The 20,049-nt window shown below is 41.7% G+C and overlaps 2 protein-coding genes across 4 annotated transcripts; both read right to left on the bottom strand.

Moving 5' to 3' along the window:
- Positions 1–70: 70 nt before the first annotated feature.
- Positions 71–4,406, bottom strand: zgc:92606 (uncharacterized protein LOC100000242 homolog). Its single transcript, XM_056380369.1, has 5 exons — positions 4,210–4,406; positions 2,774–2,863; positions 2,420–2,498; positions 1,295–1,413; positions 71–598 (listed from the first exon to the last, which is right to left on the bottom strand). The coding sequence occupies exons 2-5, from the start codon at positions 2,861–2,863 to the stop codon at positions 533–535; spliced, it is 354 nt and encodes a 117-aa protein (XP_056236344.1). The 5' UTR covers positions 4,210–4,406; the 3' UTR covers positions 71–532.
- A 449-nt stretch (positions 4,407–4,855) lies between these two features.
- arhgef5 (Rho guanine nucleotide exchange factor (GEF) 5) lies at positions 4,856–19,965 on the bottom strand. Of its 3 annotated transcripts, none has more exons than XM_056380169.1 (16): positions 19,712–19,965; positions 16,708–17,345; positions 12,278–16,195; positions 11,664–11,709; positions 11,259–11,308; positions 10,051–10,421; positions 8,842–9,002; positions 8,534–8,686; positions 8,194–8,323; positions 8,005–8,079; positions 7,792–7,881; positions 7,349–7,491; positions 7,071–7,214; positions 6,891–6,961; positions 5,674–5,778; positions 4,856–5,544 (listed from the first exon to the last, which is right to left on the bottom strand). In XM_056380169.1, the coding sequence occupies exons 3-16, from the start codon at positions 16,173–16,175 to the stop codon at positions 5,402–5,404; spliced, it is 5,580 nt and encodes a 1,859-aa protein (XP_056236144.1). In that variant the 5' UTR covers positions 16,176–16,195; positions 16,708–17,345; positions 19,712–19,965; the 3' UTR covers positions 4,856–5,401. The 3 variants fall into 3 exon arrangements, with proteins under 3 accessions (XP_056236144.1, XP_056236146.1, XP_056236145.1); XM_056380171.1 differs by having other exon boundaries at positions 12,971–16,195; positions 19,712–19,958; XM_056380170.1 differs by lacking the exon at positions 19,712–19,965 and having other exon boundaries at positions 16,708–17,495.
- Between the last annotated feature and the right edge of the window lie 84 nt (positions 19,966–20,049).

Below are 20,049 nucleotides of genomic sequence, written 5' to 3'. Positions count from 1 at the left end.
TCTAAAACCACAGAGTTGACAGATGGACACACACACACACAATAATAGAAAATAAGGGGAAGAGAAGAAATCAGAATTTTTGCGTTTTCATCTTTATTTTCCACAAAAGTTTGATATTAATTTACAAAAGAAAAAATACTATTTGCATTAAATACAGATGACTGAGAAAGATACCGAGAGCTGTCTCAACATAATTTCATTAACTTCCTTTTATATGAGTTCTCTCTTTCTTTTCAACCTTCCTCTTTCTTCTTTCACCATGAAAGGGATCAACATAACTTGAAGTGTAATAAAAATGCATTATGCTCAACACCCGAAATACTGACAAAGGTAAAAACCTACCAGCAATCCCTCTGCCTTGTGTGAAGCCTTTCTTCCACCATGTACTGTAGTTACTTATCAAAACTAATATCAAAGAGAATAATAGTGGTGTGAAACATTACAAACAGCCATAACTCTTTATTCCTCAGACAGTCTCACTTTGTCTCCTCTTGTCTTCTCTCTGTCTCTTTCTCCAGTCTTTTGTCCTCCCTCAGGCACCATACACGCTTTCATTACTGTAGGTCATGTAGAGAAACAGGTCCTCTTCATGGTGCTCCTGGAAAACAACGCACAAAATAATGCATAATTTAGCATTACAAGAGTACATAAGAGTGTGTACTCTGACTGACAAATCTGAACTAACCACATATTCGCCCAATAAGTAAAACAGAACTTCTGTTTCAATTACATAATTGCAGTTAGAAATTCATGTGACCAGATAATTTAATTACTTGTGGAGAATAAAGCTTCTTATAAGATGAATACAAAAATTATTCTATATACACTCTGGCTTTACAAATTCCAAACTTCGATAAGCTGAAAATACACACAAACAGCTCTTTTCTGCTGATTTTCACTTTCTGAATGGCTGTCATCATTAAGTCATCATTGCAGTAAATGGTCTAACTGGAAGTCTATTTGTGAGCTCAAGAAAAGTGAAGCAATGTTGCTGACTTAACAGATTTTATCTAGCCACAGCTGGCAAAACATTTTTAGTTTGTTGTGTTGGTGGGAAAGGGTGAAAAATAAAAGACCTCAATGATGTTGCTTCAGACTGTGACAGTGATCCCAGTCAGTATGCCAGTTCAGTGTGTGTGTGTGTGTGTGTGTGTGTGTGTGTGTGTGTGTGTGTGTGTGTGTGTGTGTGTGTGTGTCTGTGTGTGTGTCTGTGTGTGTGTCTGTGTGTGTGTGTGTGTGTGTGTGTGTTGGGGAGAATCTTCATGTGAACACGTGTGTGGACAGATGCAGTTACCTCATATACAGCGGAGAGAGGGGAGCTGGACGGGGGGAGGGAGTTGTTGACAAAGAAGAAGAGAGCCTCCTCCGGTCTCAAAGACACACGCTGACGGATCAGGAAGCACAACTGGCCCACTAACAAAAGGAAGGAGAGAGAGAAAGCGAGAGCAAGATACAAGTCAAGGGTTGCAGTGAGGGTCACAGTGAGGGTCACATGCAGTAGATTAGTTTCATGTGAGGAGGAAGAAAACAAAAATGTGTGGGACAGGTTGTAGGTCAGTTTTGAGAAAGGGATCAGATTCAATCACAGAGACAAAAAAAGCTTTAAGCAGTCATTTGCAATTGCAAAGGGAGATACACATCACTGGAATTCTTAAACAACCTCACCGTCTGGCTATCTAACATTAACCACAACTCCTTTAAGTGTTCCAGTGAGTAATTAAAGACACCTGGTCTTTCCCTGTTATGACATGTCAAAATGTTTGCTGTGATGCAGGTCTATACAGCCAGAGCACTAGGAAAAAACAGTCGTGTCACCCTGATCAGTTCATCAAGGTTTGGATGGTGCATCAGCAGTGAGCTAGCCGGTCATCCAATCTTGAATTGGCCTCATCCAAGTCAAAGGTGGCTTATGTAACCATTAGAGTTCGACTAATAGATCAGCAAGGTCAATACATCACCCAATATTAGCTCATTGCAGAGATATCTTATTATTTGTCAGCTGATATCGAACACGAAACTGCAGTACAGAAATGCCAAACTTGATTTGACGTCATTTAGAAACAAGAGTCTCCATTACATAGTTTGTCCACCAGAGAGCACTGAGAGCAAGTTTATTTTTAAACTGTAAAATGTCTAAGGGATCCATATCAAGATTGTTTCTGTCATGTGTTTATATTTTTAAAAAGTTATTAGTGGCCGAAATATAATTATAAGATTTTTTAAAACTTTCAAATGTCGATATCCATTTAGGCTTAAAAAAATAAGCCGACCGGGCTATAATAACCATCAATAATAAAACTGTTGGTGATTAGGATTTAGATGTAAATTAACTGAGACAGCACAACTTGTTAAGTTTTAGCGTGTGTGTGTGTGTGTGTGTGTGTGTGTGTGTGTGTGTGTGTGTGTGTAATTATTTTACCTGTTAAATCTGAGGGCACTAGGTATTTCTTCTTGTCCAGTTCAGGAGCTCGTGACCTTGGGGCCCTCTCCACAATGATCTGTTTAAAAAAAACCAGATAACAGCTTGTCATCAATAACAGATATACAGATTATGTGCTTAAAATCTAAACAACAATCAATAAATTCACACTACTTTACAGATAAAATTGGTTTAAGAAATCACAGATTTAGTCTCTTATTTAGTGAACTGGGGTTAAATGTAAGTCTATACTGAGATTATCAAACATAATTTCCTAACCCAGTTTAATTGATTGAAGATTGCTTACAGTTCACACAACATGTTATTACAAAAGATGCCAGTCTTCACACTCACTGGTATCTTGTCAGGATGCTTAGCACGAACTCTCTCGCCCTCTGCTCTCCTCACCTCTAGCGGTACTGAGCGCTGGTACTGACTCCCCATCTGAGAACAACACAACAAAACATCAAGTCCCTGACAATAGCATTATTTACCAAGTAGACAAAGGAGCAAGAGAACTGTCTGACTTCACCAACTAGTGCATTCAGACGACAAGTGACACTGAAAGCCTAAAGAGCACATCATTGTTTGTTGCTGGATGAGATGCAGGCGTCTTTTAATCAAGTGTTTTGTAAAGGCTATACAATATTAGGGGTGGGCAATATGTTATGTATGTATATATTTTGCATTATTGTTCTCACCAGAGTAGCTATTCCTATATATCTGGTTGTGATGTGAAATATCTACATTTTTTTTACTATTATATCTTTGAAAATGGTTTAAAGGATTAATCTATAATTGATATTGTTGCCAATTATTTTTTGCTGTGTGTTGACCATTAGATTCAGCTCTTGATGCAAATAAGATCACTTAATAGCATTTTTAGAATGACAGGTACATAGAGCGGAAACAAGTATATGATCCATTGACTAATCAAACAAAAACAGCAAAAACAAAAATGCAAAAACAATCTATGATTCTAGCCTCTTAGATGAGAAGTTTTTTTTTTTTGGGGGGGTGACGTCACTTTTGGTGGTCCTTTTTCTAAAATGTTTACGTTTCACAGACTAAATGATTAATCACATAAATGATCGGTAGATTAATAAATGATGGAAATAATCGCAATCGTTTAAACGTAGACGTTTCAATTTGGTTATCTTCTCAGTTAATTTCTAGGAAAATATGTATAATAAATATACATTAACATTGAAAATATAAAAATACAATGAACAACAAAATATCCTGATTTTTTTTTTTTTTTTACCGCTGTCAGAAATGGGAACCTTTTAAAAAAAGAATAACCACAGTCATATCCTCTCAAATCAGAAAACCCAGAATTATCCAGTTTCAACAGACATGTTTACTACTTGTCTGGGCGGAGTAAACAGGAGTATCACGGGGTAACGAGTGAAGCTAACGATATACTATATCCACACAGTATGCTTTCATGTTTAGTCATTGTTGACGGTCAAACTAATCACACTTAACGTTTTTTATCAGTGTACACCGACTGTTGTGATCACGATGACACAATGTTGTGGTGGTTGGGGTCATCGTCAAGTGAGGCCACGTCACTTTTCACAACATCACCGAGATACGCTAACCTGCCTTCTTTATGAGACTGATATACTGAAAAAAGCAATGCACAATGTGATATACTACACGAATCTATGTAGTCTCTATGTCTATAATATTACATGCAGAGGGTGGTTTTGCAAACTGTACCAGAAATCAACTTACAACGGTAATGCTAACGACTAAAGCTAACAGAGCAACGAGACGTCACATACCTTTGAAAGAGACAAAAACGAGTTTCACTAAAAACAGGACAAAACCAGATATAACCTTTCGGTCCTCTGCTTCGTCAGTTTTGTCAAAACAAATGCCCGGGGTGAACAATTTTAACTCAAAATACAGTCATAACGTACAAGTATGCGATCAATTTCAAAGATGTCGACTGGTCTACTTATTCTGCTTAACGAAAACAACAACAAATAGTGCAAAGCCCGCCCACCACATCTGTGACCAATCAGAGAGAAGTGTAAAGATTGACAGCGGGATGTGGCCATTCAAAGGGAACAGAAGGCAGTACGACAGTACTTTCATTGGCCTGGTACAGCTGTCTATCTACCCTGGTTTTCTCTGAGTGATGGCATATTTAATCAATAGCAGGAGTTGGAAACTGGAGCAGGCCGACATAAGGTGGAACAGACCGACATAGGTTGACGCCTACGGTCACGCCTCAGCCCTGCTACGTGCTGAGCGTGCAATGTTTTTTTTTTTTCATTATCTGCAGTTCACTATGTTCTGTAAACAGCTTCTGCAGAAAAATGCCAAGAACGCTTAAAATCTCACACTGAACGTGCAACATTGCTGCTGACAAGTTGTCACAGTTATTTCTATATATGATCACAGCTCATTCACAACGAGGCATGCTTATATTCAACAGTGATTCTTATTCCACCATTCTGAGTTTATTGAAATGTCCTGAATGTGTAACCTACAAAGCTCTGTACATCTTTGAATTGTGCATTTTGCGTTATTTCCGTCAGCTCTCCTGCATGCAGGGGCCCAATTTTCAATAGACATGCATCATAAAATTATCTATTAGATTCTGTTCAGTATACACAAATAATTTTCCAAAAATAAAAAGGAAAATGAAATGGAAAAAGACAATATCCCTTTGTAAAAACACCTGTCCATTGATTATTTTATGTTACACACAAAGTTATTACATAGACGACTGTTAACACAGTCACAACACCGTTCATGTCTTTCAGTTAGGCCTCAGCAGTTCATCCATTGCTCTATGGCATTATATTTGTTCCAGGTTATGCTACATGGAGATGCATTCTTACAGCATTTCAGCAGCTGCACTCTTGGTTCACTGAATGTCCATTGTCCAGTTTCCAGAAGTTTGAAGCAGACAGCAATATCTTTACTGTGCATTCCTCTGTTTAGTCCCACTCTTGAGTATCCTGATCAAACAGCAGCTGTGGCAGTTGTAAGTCTGAGCGCATCTGACAGGTTGCGTTGTCGGATTTTAGAGTTGCTTATGGTTTCCAAATGGGAATTGGGCACCCATCCATGATGTCGATCAGACAGTCTGGTCCCCTCCACCCAATCTGTGAAAAAGAAAGAGTCCAACATTAAGGAATCAAATACTTTTTCTGTGCAACAATCAAACTGTGGATAGGTGAATGCCTCTTCATGTAAGGGTGATGATGATGGAAAAGGTAATGTGATGAACTTACGGTCACTGCTTTGTTGGTGTACTAGAATGACATCAGCTTTCTCTAAGGACAACTCATCAGGCTGCTGGGCAACAAAAGCTCGAATACACTGCATCTGTGGAAAATCTGCACAGCAAGGAGAAGAAAGCAGTCAAATACAGTCATAAATAGGTCAAAAGGTCATTACAACAAATTCTGCAACGCTCAGACAGTAAATCTACTTTTGTAATGCCCCTAACCACCTGCAGTTCACAGGTGTTTTCACATGTTGCCTAATTAAACCTTTTGCCATTCTTATATTAGTTGACATCATGTAATTCACAGCTCCACCTGACAACATGTCTAATCAGCCCGGGTAACTGAAAACACCTGTGTGACTGTGCAGGGCCTTTGTTGAAGGAATCTGTGATGTTTGTGTAATCGGTACTTGGTCTGATATGTATTCAATATATACTCAATAAAGTATATTGCTTGTAGTTAGAAAGAAATAGTACATTCATTAAATCATAAGTCCACAGAGTGGTGGAGAAGAGAAACAGATTATCTTGACCTGCAAATTCTTAAAGGCCAGACGTAGGAAATCAGTTATCATTCAAGATTAGCTAGCGAGTATAGAGACAGGTACACTATTGTACCAGTGTGTAGTTGGAAATATGCTGATAGCAGGGATGAGCAACTCAGATAAATAGGTGTTTCCCTAGCAACCGCTACAGTGGTGACTCAGCAGAATATTGTATCCTCAAGGAGTGAGAGGGTTAAAATAACAAGTCTGAGAAGAGATTCTGGTTCTACAGACCTCTCATGTCAGTTTGGTATTTCTTCTATTTTATATTAACTATTTCACTGCCTATTGTACATTACACTCCATTCACACTCCATGTTCTTGCAGATTGGTCAGATTGTATTAGTGTTAACACTTGACATTTGATTTTATTTATATTGCACTGTATGTGATGATGGCACTAGTTTGATGACACTTCTTTCTACAAATTGGGGGATTTTATGGCTTTCAGAAATACCCTATTTCGTAATTACAACTCACAGGATGAGGTGAACGTTTTTTTTTTCTCCATCTGCCCACTCATGTAAACTGCAGGATGTGACATAAATGTGGCTTTTATATCAGCCCCTGTTTTTTACCTGGTGAATTATACAATCTGCCATTTTATTTTAGTGTTCAATATTCATTTTAGTGTTCAGCGCTTTGCAACATCTAAACTAAAGGATCAATAGTTTACCTTGAGCTGCAGAAAAATCTATTTCAGGATGTGGCTGGGATAGAGCAGATATCCAACGTAGCTTATCACTCCTGAAGGGGAAAAAAAAGCAAAGATGGGTATATCCCCTCCCACTTTTTCTACTTTATGTGATGTAACAACCACCACAGACATCGCCTGCCATTTGTCTCAGTCTCTTACTGTGTGTCAGTCCTTAGCAGCAGGGATTTCTGGAACATGTGGAGCCGGAACAGGTTCTTCTGTAACGAATGAAGTTTGACGCGGCAGTTCTCTACACGCAGGTCTGATATAGGTGAGTGGTCAATTACTGTGAATCTTCCCCCTCTGGAAACAGCAGACAGCGAGAGCACAAAGGAGAAATGAGACGGTCGAAGTAAGAACTGTGATGTAGCAAATGGTAAACATCAGCTGGCGATGGATCATTCTAACATTACAGAACAACATGCCCGTTGACTCACTCTTTTTGTAGTGAAAGTAGCAAGTAGTCATTGAATAGGTGCAAGTAAACGCTCCTCTCTGTCTCTTTCAGAGAGAAATCCATCAGCTCAGTGACCGCTCCTTCTCGCACCAACCTCCGAGACTGACTGATCAGAGGGAGAGTCTGTAACACACACACACATAAAGAAAGAGAGAGAGACAATCATGTTAACATATCATTTATTTTGAGTGTCACTAACTTTTTCTGGACTTTTCAACCACATCTCATGATCAGTTTTACATGTGTCGTATATTTGATCACCAATTGTTCACACTGGTCTAACTCAATGTCATGATGTATTAAATTATATGTCAGTAAAACCTTTTTGTAAAGAAATGTGTAAACCAGTAACATGGCATGGTCATATCATCACAATGTGATCCCACTGATTTTCTCCCTTTATCCCTGGTAGTCGTTACTCACCCTGCAATCAAAGTCCACCTTAGCACTAAGAGAGACCAAGGACTCGATGCTTTTCATCTGAGAGATGCTGTCATTACTCTCTTGAATCAGCTGAAGGAGAAATGAATGAAAGAAACAAAAATCATCAAGGAGTCAAATCTAACCAGGATATTTTACAACAAAATTAAAATATTACTGTACGGTAATGTATGAAAAAAGGGGCTCCTACTGTACCTTCTCCAGAAGTTTCAAAGCTTTGATGGCCTGCAGCGCCTCCGCAGTCCCTGGAGTTGTTCTCTTCACGATGTTCTGGACAGAAACAGTGTGTGAGTGTCAAGAGTGGATAAAAAAGGTACAGGACTGAACATGTTGTGAACCATCAACCTTTGACATTTCACAGAGCATGTACACACACACACACACCTGGACCAACAGCTTTATTCTTGTGATCCTTTGAAAAGGAAGGACAAGGAAGGAACGAAGAGGGAGTCTCTGACAAACAGGACTCCTCTCTAATTTCTCCACAATCCGCTTGAACCCGGGATTCTCATTCCTGAAAGGAAAAGAGAATTTGAATGCATAGACAGTTTGTTTTTGTTTTTTTTATGAAATGGGAATCACATTCACTGCTGGAAATTGGATAAGTATTTGTTTCAGAGAGAGTATATGGTCCTGCTGTGGTTCTCACTGGATCCATTACCAAGCCTCTAACAAAAATGAACTTCCAACTGAGAAAATACAAAAGCTGGAGTGGATGGCTTACATGAGTCTCTGGTAGGTTGCATCCTGATAGGACTGGTTGGTGAGGTACGGCACATAAACCATTCTGAAGCGCTGACAGTGTCGAGCGATGATATCACACACGGCGAAGTGCACAATGTCCGATTCCACCCTCTCCTCCAGCTTTGACAAAAAACTGAAACGAAAACCATAAAGAACTGTTAAGTTTATTTCCCCCACAGATTTGTGAGAACGAATCTGCACAGCACATACATGTCTGAGCATGACTCATTCATGTCTGATCTGAATGATTTCGCCTGAGGGGCATAACCAAGCAAAAACATCTCTCACCTGTGGCTGATGGCACGGACATCGGCCAGCCGGGAAAACAGCCAGTTTCTATCTTGAGTGGTCAGCAGCGCCCCCAGCTGTTTTGACTTGACAAAGTGCTCAACAACAATGTCCAAACTCCGGCAGTAGGAGGCCTCTGAGGTAAGTACTTCAAATCTCACCTAAGAAAAAAAAAAAACACACAAAATAGAGAAATACATCAGAAACATTGAGAAACAACTATAGCTAATAAGCAAGGAGTTGTCCTTTCTCAAGAAGCCAGGGCACTTTGACAAGACATGACTAACAGAGGAGCACGATTTCACAATGAGTGGAAGTGTTCCAGGTACGACACCCGTCTAAAGTTTACGAGTAAACACCTACAGTAGCAGAGGATCGCAACATGTTTATGCAATCTTGCTTCTGGAAAGAGACGCTCCTCTGCCAAAAAAAAATATATATTGATGGTAGGGTTATTCTGGGATGTTGCAAGTATGAATATTTTGCGTGATTTGAGTAGTTTGAGGTATGAAGCAATAACAGTAAGATGGTGATTCATGTCAGTCACGCAATTTCCCAAAAGCCACCATCAAATGTAACAATAGTGTAGCTATTGATGAGAAGCTACGCCCCAAAGCAGTCTGGTCAGTTGAAAGTGGAAAACAAGGAGGTGAATCACTAAAACCATAACTGCTGAAGTTTACTCTAAATGCCTCAAAAATGTATTTCATAGAAATGAGATGTGTAAAGCTGCAGTGAATGTGAAAGATAACCATCACAGTGGAATCTCCTAAATTTCATTATTGGAAAAACAGAAACTTTTCAGTGAATGAAATGCAAACCTTCAGACTGCGCAAGTCTTACATTGCTTAATCTTTACCATAGATATAAACTGAATCAGGAAGTAAAGCCATAGGAGGAAAGGAAAACAACTGTCATGCATGTAAATGCCCAAGGGTATTATCCTGAATTTCACTGAGGCATTAATGTTGAGCCAGTAAGTTTCCAAAGAAGTGCCAATGTGTGATTTTGATTAGATAGATAGATATCAAGTAACATAAAAAAAAAGCTCTGTGTGGAGGTTTGCACTGTAGTCACTGGAAAGTTACTTGCACAACAATTTTGCTTTGATGAAAATCAGGGGGATTCCTCATACATGCTGTATGAGGAATTTCATGCCATCAAACGGTGACTAGACTCTCATTTTTTTGCAGTAAGACAATGTGATACCTCTTGCAGTCGCCTCTGGTCCTCCGTGAGCTCCTCCAGCTCACCGCTGTTCCTGACCCCCGGCAGGTCACGCCACAGTGTGGACGACTGTGTGAGCGAGATGGATAGACGTGGAGAGGAAGGCCTGCCTTCACTCTTGGGGGGCTCAGGAAGAGGCAAGCTTTTGATACTGGTGATAGAGCCGGTGTGGGCCAAGGAGTGGGGGTGTGGGACAGGAGGTATGGGAGGTAGAGGTCTGCGGGCAGGAGGAGGCGAGGGAGCAGGAGAGGAGGTACTGTCCTCGCACACAGACAGCACATCAGAGCGAGACTGACGGAGGATCTCAAAGTTCTGTGCCGCCTCACTGTACTGCTGGTAGAGCTGGGCAGCATCTGGTAGGAGGAAAGGAAGTGAAACAGACAAAGACAGACAGAAAGACAGAGAAAAGGGATAAAGAGAAAAAGAAAGTTGAAAAATACAGGAAGCAAAGGAAAGAAGATAGACAGAGACAGGAACAGAGTTAGCCAAGGCGAGCTGTTTGCATTTGAAATTCCTTTTACACATACTTGTTGGAATGCAAAGTCACAGCAGCAGCTGTTTTTCCCTCAAGGTGGGAGATGTGAATACTTGCAGAAACCTGTCTGTGGCTTCCACAGACACACAGATACACAGCACATATGCACACACATGCAGGCCTGCCCCATTTCTCGCAATATCCATGTGAATGATAGGTTCAGAGAGCAGATGCCATATTAGATTGTTTAAAAGATCATTTTTAAACAGCGTGAGCCAACAGCAAACTGTACATAGATTCCCTTTCATTTTTGTTTTTCATTTAACTTCAGCCAAGGTGTATTGCGTAAGAGATAAACTGCTAGTGAGGCTGTATTCAAACACAGATGAATCACACACATTGAAGGGAAATTTTAAACCGCGTCATGCCTTTCCTGGCCACAGCAAAAGAAGATACGATCTGAAGACGCATCTCTATCGCCTACACAGCCCTTCCTTATAATCAGTCTTAATAATTACTGTAGAACAAAACTGTCAGTGATTTGTTTTTGGGTTTTTTTAAAATCATTTCAATTAAATCACTTGTAAAAGAAGTCATATGCAGCATGCAATACATTTTGAAAATAGGCATGAATGAAGATGATTAAGTTCATGTAGTACTTGTAAAGTGCATGACCAGGATTAAGCAGAAATAAAGAGGGAAGAGATATACTCACTGAAAAACCTTGAATTCCTTTTCCTTCTTTCGATTGTGTCCAAAACATTCCTACAGTGCCAATAAAGAGTCACAACAACAATTTATTTTTAACTGTGAAGATAGTGTTAAACATGTTGAACAAAACTGTCAAAAGCTGCTTTTTAATGTGGAACGTTTGCATTGAATGTGCGAGTATAGGATTTTATTGAGTGATTCAAAATTGCAGTGACCTTTACTGACATTACAGAACTTAAGCATTATAGAATATATATATTATAGAACTAAACCTTGACAGTTTTTAAAGATCAGGGAAGCGAAGTAAATATTTAAATATGTGAAAGACGTGGATAGGTCCTGGCCACAATTATAATTTAACATGCATCTCAATCTTACGGATCATATTGTGTGTGACTGCTTCACTCACCTCAGCTCCACTTCTCCCCAGCTTTTGCTGCGATCATCTTCATCATCTGGAATGAAAAAGTATCCATTCGTCGAAACGTTATACAACAGCATACCACTCAAATGAATGTAAACAAAATACAAAAAAAACAATCAAATAAATAAGTAATAAATAAAAAAAATAATAGTTAGTTAACTTTGTAGCCCTGTGTCTCGTCTTATGTCTCAGACCAGTATCAACCCAAGCCTTTTAGCTCATGCTCCTTCCACCTCCCCTTCTCCCCACCCACTACCTGTAACCACAACACCCATGACGCAAGTTCCACTTAAAAGCAATGCAATGTGTTGACATCAGTGCACTGATATCTACTGACAGATGTCTGCCTCAGATTTGTGTTTGATGTATCAACAAAATGATGTGAGAAACTCAAAAACACTAAGCAGAGGAAGTGAGTAGAGGACGAGAAAATCACACTGATTAAATGATTAAATAATCAGTAATGCTGATTGACGAAAAAGACAGAAATTCTAGCTGAGAGTCAGAGAAGAGGTGAGGTAATCGTGTGCCCTTTTGGAAACATTGGGACTGATTTGAGCGGATAACCAGTGTTTCCATCCTCAATCATCTGTCTTTACCTGTTGTAGAGAATATTCTGGTTCTGCGATCCCTTCCAACACCTTCCTCTTCTTCCTCTTCTACAAGCTCTCCATTTCTTCTTCTTTCAGTGGTTTTACGGATTCCCCTCCTTCGTATTCGAGCCTCAGGACCCAAATCTCGGAAACTGCAGGTGCTCGTCAGAGTCCCTCCTTCTATTTGCCTCTCTGCCACCTCCTCTCCCTCTCTGCTTTCCACTTCTATTTCTTCTCCCACTCTTGCGTTTCCCTCCTCCACTGCGGCACCCCTCTCCTCAGGCTCCTCTCCCTGCCTTTCCTCTTCACTCTCACCCATTCTGTCTTCCTCCTCCTGGCTCTCACCCTCTCTGGAGGGCGTGAGGAGGTCAGCATCAGATTCATAATTAAGAATGGGGCAGCTGTTAGGCTTGTACAGCGTGTTGCTCACAGATAAATACATCTCCACTTCTTCTTCTCCGCTCACTTCTTTCTCTATTTCTGATAACGTGACCATATCGCCTCCCTCTTGAGTAACTTCAACCTCTGTATCCACCTTTTCTAACTGAAGGCGACCAGGAGGCTCAGTCTCTTTGTCCGTATTGTGATCCTCCTTCCCTTCTGTGTCTAACAGTGTGTCAGCGTGAGTGTGTGTGGGTGTGTCACCATGCATAGCTGTGAACTGGTCAGCATGCATGTCAGCTTGGCTCTGCCCCATACCTCTCAGTCCCTCCACCACCAGCGGCTCTTCGTCCTCCAGCTCTGGCTCGGAGTGCCGTTCGATCCTTGTCAACTTAACGCCAGCAATCTCTCCGGTCCCCTGTGAAACCTCCTCCTGCTGTTTGTCGTCCTGGATCGTCATCTCGGACTGGTTGACCACGTGGCCTCCTTGTTCCTCCGAGTTTGGTTCATCAACAGTCTGTTCCTCCGAGTGTCCCAGGATCTCGCGGACCACATTTTTGGCCCATTTTAGGTGGGGGGCTTGGGAATGCCGCTTGGTCTCCTCGGACATGCTCCACGCTCCACTCAGTCGGATTCGAATGGCTTCCACCTCTTCTGGACTCATTACTCCGGTGTTTATCCCATCCAAGATGGGTTGAATTTGTTCCAAATCAGCCTGAGAACAAACATCAGCATAGGGATTCCTCAGGCCCAGAGGAGGTTGCTCCATTCTTCTTTCAGCCAGTTCTTTATTTTTCTCTCTCCACTCTACGAGGAGTCTTTCAGTCTGTGAGTCCCTTTTAACCGATCCTATTTCATCATATGGGTGCTCCGCTTTGCTCTTCATTCCCTCTCCAGTCTCTGTGCCTTGAAGCTCTGAAGACGCTCCGTGACTGACATCTGCTTCAGCTGTTTCTCCTACAGTGACCCTCTCCTCCCTTGGTGTGTCATGCTCACTTTGGCCTTTTGTGTTCTGGTTGTTGATGATCAGGTATTCATCATTTCTACTCAGTGTCAGATGCAGGTCATCCATAGGTCGCTGTGTGACATCATCGCTACAGTGATGAGAACTTTTTAAATTTGCATTATCTCTTTCCACACCTCGCATCGGTTCAACTTGTGATGGTGACACATCGTCCGGTTTTGACTTGGGCAAAGTTTGTCCAGTCACATAGAAGATGTACTGCGTCTGCTTTTCCTTCTCTTGTTCCTCCTCATCAACCGCCTCCTCCTTGCCCCCTGTCCTTTCCCTCTCCTCATCTCCCTCACACCCCTTGAAGCCAACATGTGAGGAGTCGTCATACGCAACTCCACCTTCCAAGAACTCCTGACAGTCCTCAAACTCCTCATCTCCCTCTTCGTCTCTCTCCTCCTCCTCGTCTCCGCCACTGGACACGGTCACAAAGCCGTCCTCTACCGACAGCATACTGTCTCTCTCTTGCTTCCACCCCGACGTACTTCCTCCTTCTTTCTCGGAGCCGGCCAAATAATTGATCCCACCCTCTTCCTCTCTGTCACTCTCCTCTGTATTATCTGTCATGTTCTCTCCCTCTGCATCTCTCTGCCGGCTTCCCTCTATGCCACCGCTGCTGTCAGACAGATGTGTCTTCCCTCTCTTATCTGTCTCTCTCCAGACCTCATCTACATGTACACTTACGCCCTCTGTCTCCCTCTCCATGTTTCCCCTGTACTCATTTCTCCCAGCATGTCTTTGTCTGTAACCGCTTTGGTCCAAGTACCTCTCGTTTGGTTCCTCTTTTACTGGCTGTCCTTCTCTTCCCCATTCAGCCTCTGACTCCATACTCCTCTCTTCTTCTCTCCTCCTCTCTTTCCGTCTTGTATGTTTGTCTCTGTCTAGAAATTCTTCCTTACTATTCTTACCCCTCTGCGGCTCTAACCACATCCTTCTCTGCCCTGGCACGCTGCCTGTCATTTTTCCTCTATCTCTCTCTTGTCTGTCACCCCTCTTTTGCTCCCTTTGACTTCTTTCAGCAGCTCTCTCTCGATCTCTCTGTTCCTCTGCGTCTCTTTTGCTCTCAGTGGTTCTCTCTCTCCCGGATTCCCGCTCCTCATAACTGTCTTTACCTCTTCTATATCTCGTCTCACTGTCCACGTCGCTGCTCCACTCTCCACTGCTCTGGGATCGTGGTGGCACCCTTGGAGCTGTCCTGTTCAGGGATCGGCTGCTTCTGCCTGTTGTATCATCCCACCTACGATCAGCCTCTCTTTCCTTTCTTTCCTTGTTTCCCCTCTGCTCGTACTCTTTGTACCTGTCACCCTCCCTCCTGTCATTTGACCACGCTCTCAAGTCTCCCCCACTCTCCTTCCGCCTCCCTCCCTCCCTCTCTGCCTCCCTTGCTGTTCTCCTTTCAGCCTCTCTGTACCTCTCCCTATCTTTCTCCACTCCCCTCCTCCTGGATCTATCCACTTCTCGCTCTCTGTCCCTGTCCCTGTATCTCTGCCTGTCCTCCTCCCTATACCCCTGCCTATTTTGATCTCTCTTGCCCATGTCGTCCCCCTCACTTCTGCTGTGTTGATATATCAACTCCTCCCCCTCTCTGTCCCTCACTCTTTCCCTCCTAAACTCTCTCTCATCACTGTCTCCTTCACTCCTGGTGTCCCTCCTTCCCTCTCTCCTCCCAACCTCTTCCCTCTCCTTCCTATCTGAGTAGATCTCTCTGTCTCTTCGCCTGTGTGGGGATGGCATTGTGGCCTCCCTCTCGCCCATGTTAGGCCTTGGTTTTTCTCTTCTTTCTCTTCTATCCCATGAATCACCCACTTCTCTCCCCCTGTCTTGAAAAGCATCAGACTCCTGATATCTTTCCCTCTGTCGCAATTTCTCATCTTCTACCATTCGTCCTCCCCTTTTTTTCCCCTCTTCCTTTCCCCTGCTTCGGATCTCATCCCTTTCTGTCTCTCTGTACCTCTCTCTCTGCCCTGCCTTCCCTCTCTCTCTCTCCCAGTCATATGCCTCTGGTCGCCTCGGCCTATCCCTCGGCCTCCTTTCTCCTTTTTCTTCATCAATCTCTGTGTTGGACATCACTCTTCTGTTACGTTCTGCGCTGCTTTTTCTCATTCTGGGAAATGTGTCGCCTTTCTTCATTCCCCTTTCAACCTCTCTGTCGGCGCCGCTCTCTAGAGTCGACACTGGCCGCCAGTTTCTGCTTCTGTCGTCTTCTTGCCTCCTTTCTCTCTCCCTCCACTCTCTTTCTCCCTCTCTCACCCTGGGTGCAGTAGCTCTTTCATGTCTCTCTCGTGGGTCCACATCTTTGTATCTCGTCTTGTCTCTCATTTTCTCCATTTCTCTTTCCCTCCTCCAGTCTTCCTCTCGGCTGCTGTCTCTCTCTCGCTCCGACTGGGCGGTCATCGCTGGCCTGGGACTTGGATCCCTGGAGATTTTTCCACCTGGCTGAAGCTTGCGGTCAGACGTGTTTATGTTAGATAAAGTGTCAAAGAGGGTGCAGCTGGGCCTTTTGGTCCCCATTGTACCATAATATGGAGAACCTGGAAGACAGTAACAGTCATCAGTTTAGAAATGGGTCAGTAACAGTCAAGGCATTTTCAGGGACAAATCACTAAAATGCAGGTCACATTAAACAAAATCAAACTTGAATACTTAGTTAATTTCACAGAGCTGAACATGAATTGCCTGGAAAACTACTGTTTATTCCAGTAATGTTACTGCTGCCTCTGAAAACACACCAAATAGCCACAGTTGTAATTCCAAGCTAAAAGCCACATGATTCTTTAAGACTGAATCTAGAAACTTTACAGTAGAATAGGGAGAAGGCTAGAGAAAAGGTGACACCCTCTTACAGTTATCTAAGAATGCAGCACAGACCTGCAAAGCACAGCATACCAAAAGAAGTCTTTCAGAAAGCAAGGGCCTGTGACACATAGGCACGGCATGTAACATGTAAACCACAACTAAGACAGATCTAAATCTGTTCTCAAACCAGGAACAGTCTACAGAAGTGTTCATCTGAAATGCATGAAAAAATAGTAAAGCGACTCACCTGAATGTGGTATCCTGGGGAGATCCAGTCCACCCCCGTTCCTCCCTCCCTCCAGTCCAGCTCAGCTCAAAAGCATGGGATTGCACAACCCATAAGAATTCATTCCATGTATTCACAATGTCTAGGTGACGAAACGGCTTCTTTCTTTTCAGATAAATCTGAAATGCCTTTTTCTTTTTCTCTCACTACTTTAACTCTTGTGAAAAACTGAATGTTTACGCCTGAGCTCTCCTTGCTTTCCGTCTTGCTGCCTCTCTCTCAGTCTCTCTCCACCTCCCCTCCTCCCTCAAATTCTCAAACAAGTCTCAACAGATTGACACTTATCTTTCCCCTCCTCCTGCTCTCAGTCTTGTCCTCTCAGTCGCTGCTGCTCAACATGGAGATCTCCCATAAATCAAACAAAAGTCTGCCAAGTGTGTCCACTACTTCATTTCCCTCCCCTCTATCGCCGACAGGACCGCGGATCTGTGTGGACCCCCCCTGGCAAAATAATAGTACACAACTCTCTCCTGCCCCATTCTTCTCTCATGAAACACAGGAAGTACACCTACTCGGTACGTCTGTCTTGGAGCAGCGATTGGTTGATATGGAGTAGCCGGGTGTGTCTGAACAAAACACACAGCCAGGTAAGGTAAGAGCTAAAGGAGAGTGGGGGGAGGGGAGAGAGAGAGTGAGGATTGAGAGCACACACACACACTGGAGGAGAGTTCACTCTGCCTATAAAAACTTCTCCACATTCCCTTGAGAGGTTGTAAAGAGGGGAAAGACAGGGAAACACAAACTGTTAAAGAAAAGCCAAGATTAAGCAATCAGAGAGGAGGAAACCAAGGGAGGGGTGTATTACAGTGGTGATCTGTGAATTATTTGTTTGACAATGAGTGCTTTACTATGTTGATTGACGACTGAGGTCAGCTGAGACTGAAAGGTTGGAGTACCACGGCTCCTTGTCATTAGCATTACTGGGTAAAGACAGTAACAACTAACTATCATCACTTTCCTATTCACTTGTTTCCCTGTTTTGTTGCTCCCCATTAGTGCTGCCCAGGTTTTTCTTCACCTTTACCTTCACTTTACCTTCACACTTTCTTATTTAGATTTGTATACATTTTGATGAAGGCCTTTATAACCTGGATTATTTTACTATTTTACATTTCATTAACCAGTTTGTCACCTAACTGAAACTGAAAGAGTCTAATAAAACAATAAAAGTAATAAAACCACCATGAAGGTTAAAGTGTTCGGTGTTGATTCACTTTTATGGTCATGTAGTTTGTGGTGAAGGCATTAGTATATGCTAAACTCCCATCTGAGTGTGTATGGATGGTAAGTAAAGGAATACTTTAATATTTTGGGGAAATAGACTTATTCACAGTCTTGCTGAGAGCTAGATGAGAAACTTGATAGCACTCTCGCAGTCTGTGAGTTTACTTCTGCTTTAAGCTTAGACACAACCAGCTTTTCAAAGTATTTAATAGTGATGGCGATTAGAGCCACTGGCCTATTGTCATTGTTTTCTACTGTTCAGGGTTTTTTCAGTTCAGTCGGATAGTGCAGGAGTCCAAAGATTGTTGGTAAATGGGGCAAGAAGCTGGGATGCAGATGAATCAACACCTGAAGAATGGCGTTTACGTCTATTAACTTTATTCCCTTATCCTTTGCTGGTGCTGAAGCCTGTCCACATTCACATCCTCTAAAAATGTGTTGCTCATTTCCTTTACGTGGACCAACCATGAAGTTGCAAAATAATGGTGTTAAAGTAAAATAAGGAATTTAATTTCTGTTAAAATTAAGAAGCTAACAATGACGGCTAAATAGGATGGGTTTAAAAAGACATGAAGGCTACTGAGTGAGTGTTTTTGATCTTTAATCTTAAACTTCTTTTATGCAACTTACGTTATGATTAAAAGAATGGGACATTGTTTCAGGCAAATTAGATCAAACTCTAAACAGGGCAAAGGTGATCTTGTATTTAAATTCATAGTGATAAATTTGAGGGATGTGATACAGACTACTGTAGAGAAAGCAAACTTTGTGTATAGTCATATGTTGTTACTGAGGCACTCGAAAAAATGTGAATTCAACTGTAACAGTATACTGGATAAGCTGGTACACTAATGCACTATTATAATGAAAGCATCAGGGTTTTGATAGGCCAAAATATTTGAAACTTACTAACTTACTAATATTTTCAACACGAGCACTTTATTAAACAACATATTTGAGGAACATAGTAGTACATATCTCTACTGTAACACCATCATTTCACTTGTTAAATAAGTGATTGCATATTATCATGCAATTTCAGTGACAAAATACACTCAGCTGCAACAATCGCCAGGTAAAATAAATAAAACTAATGCAGTGTAACACAACAGCCTTGTAATAAATCCTGCCTTCATGAAGATTATAATGTATTGTTTTGGTTACAAAGGGTTTTAGAGAGGTGTTGAATCAACTTCATGGCTGCAGTTTAGTTTGGTTTAGTTGACATTAAGAACGGAGAAAATTAAATCACAGCACAACCTAACAGTATAATGTCATGGATTACAAAAAGTCCTGTTTCCATTGTGGTACTTGTTGTAAAGAGAGTAAAGATAAAAGAGTGTATGACTAGGTGACATTATTACCAACAACCCAATAGAAAGTTATTCTTATCCTTCTTTTTAAAGTTATGGTGGTTACCTCATTTGTAGTTTGTGGCACTGCTAACCTGTATTGCATTATTCTGAGTAATGTTAATGTTGTATATTTTTAATTATAATGTACACCACAAATTACACCCTCCAAAATTAACATAAAGTTGAATTATGAGGCTCTACAATTTAACAACATAAGAAGCTTTTGCACCCAGGACCCCTACCTCAAAAGAGCTAGATCAAAGGTTAATGTGGAAAGTTATTATATAATTCTTATGATGGTAACTTCAGTTGGTCAATCAGTCCACCACTTTTGTCCAGGTTGAAATATCTTCACAATTATTAGATGTATAAATGATGAGACTTACTGACTTTGGTGAGCCTCTGGGCCTTCCTCTAGCGCCGCCATGAGGTTGACGTCTGTGGCTTGGAGTGAAACATCTTGACAGTTATTATAGGTTGCCTTTTCCTCGTGCACCACAATATGGTCAGAATGACTAGACCTGAAAAAGGAATGTGATTTACCTGTTACCTATTATGTTTTTACCAATATTCCGCTATTTTATTTAAAAGAAGGGAATTTGGTGGAAGGTTAAATAATGTGCGAAGTGATGAAACACATGCATATCTCATTAAAGTAACACGTTCCGGGATGTGCAGTGCTCAACAGAAATGGAGCAGACAGAAAAGATAGTTTCTCTTTTCA

The sequence above is a fragment of the Seriola aureovittata genome, chromosome 7, assembly GCF_021018895.1.
Source record: "Seriola aureovittata isolate HTS-2021-v1 ecotype China chromosome 7, ASM2101889v1, whole genome shotgun sequence".
Classification (NCBI taxonomy): Eukaryota; Metazoa; Chordata; class Actinopteri; order Carangiformes; family Carangidae; genus Seriola; species Seriola aureovittata.
This window is presented reverse-complemented; position numbering and strand designations above follow the sequence as displayed.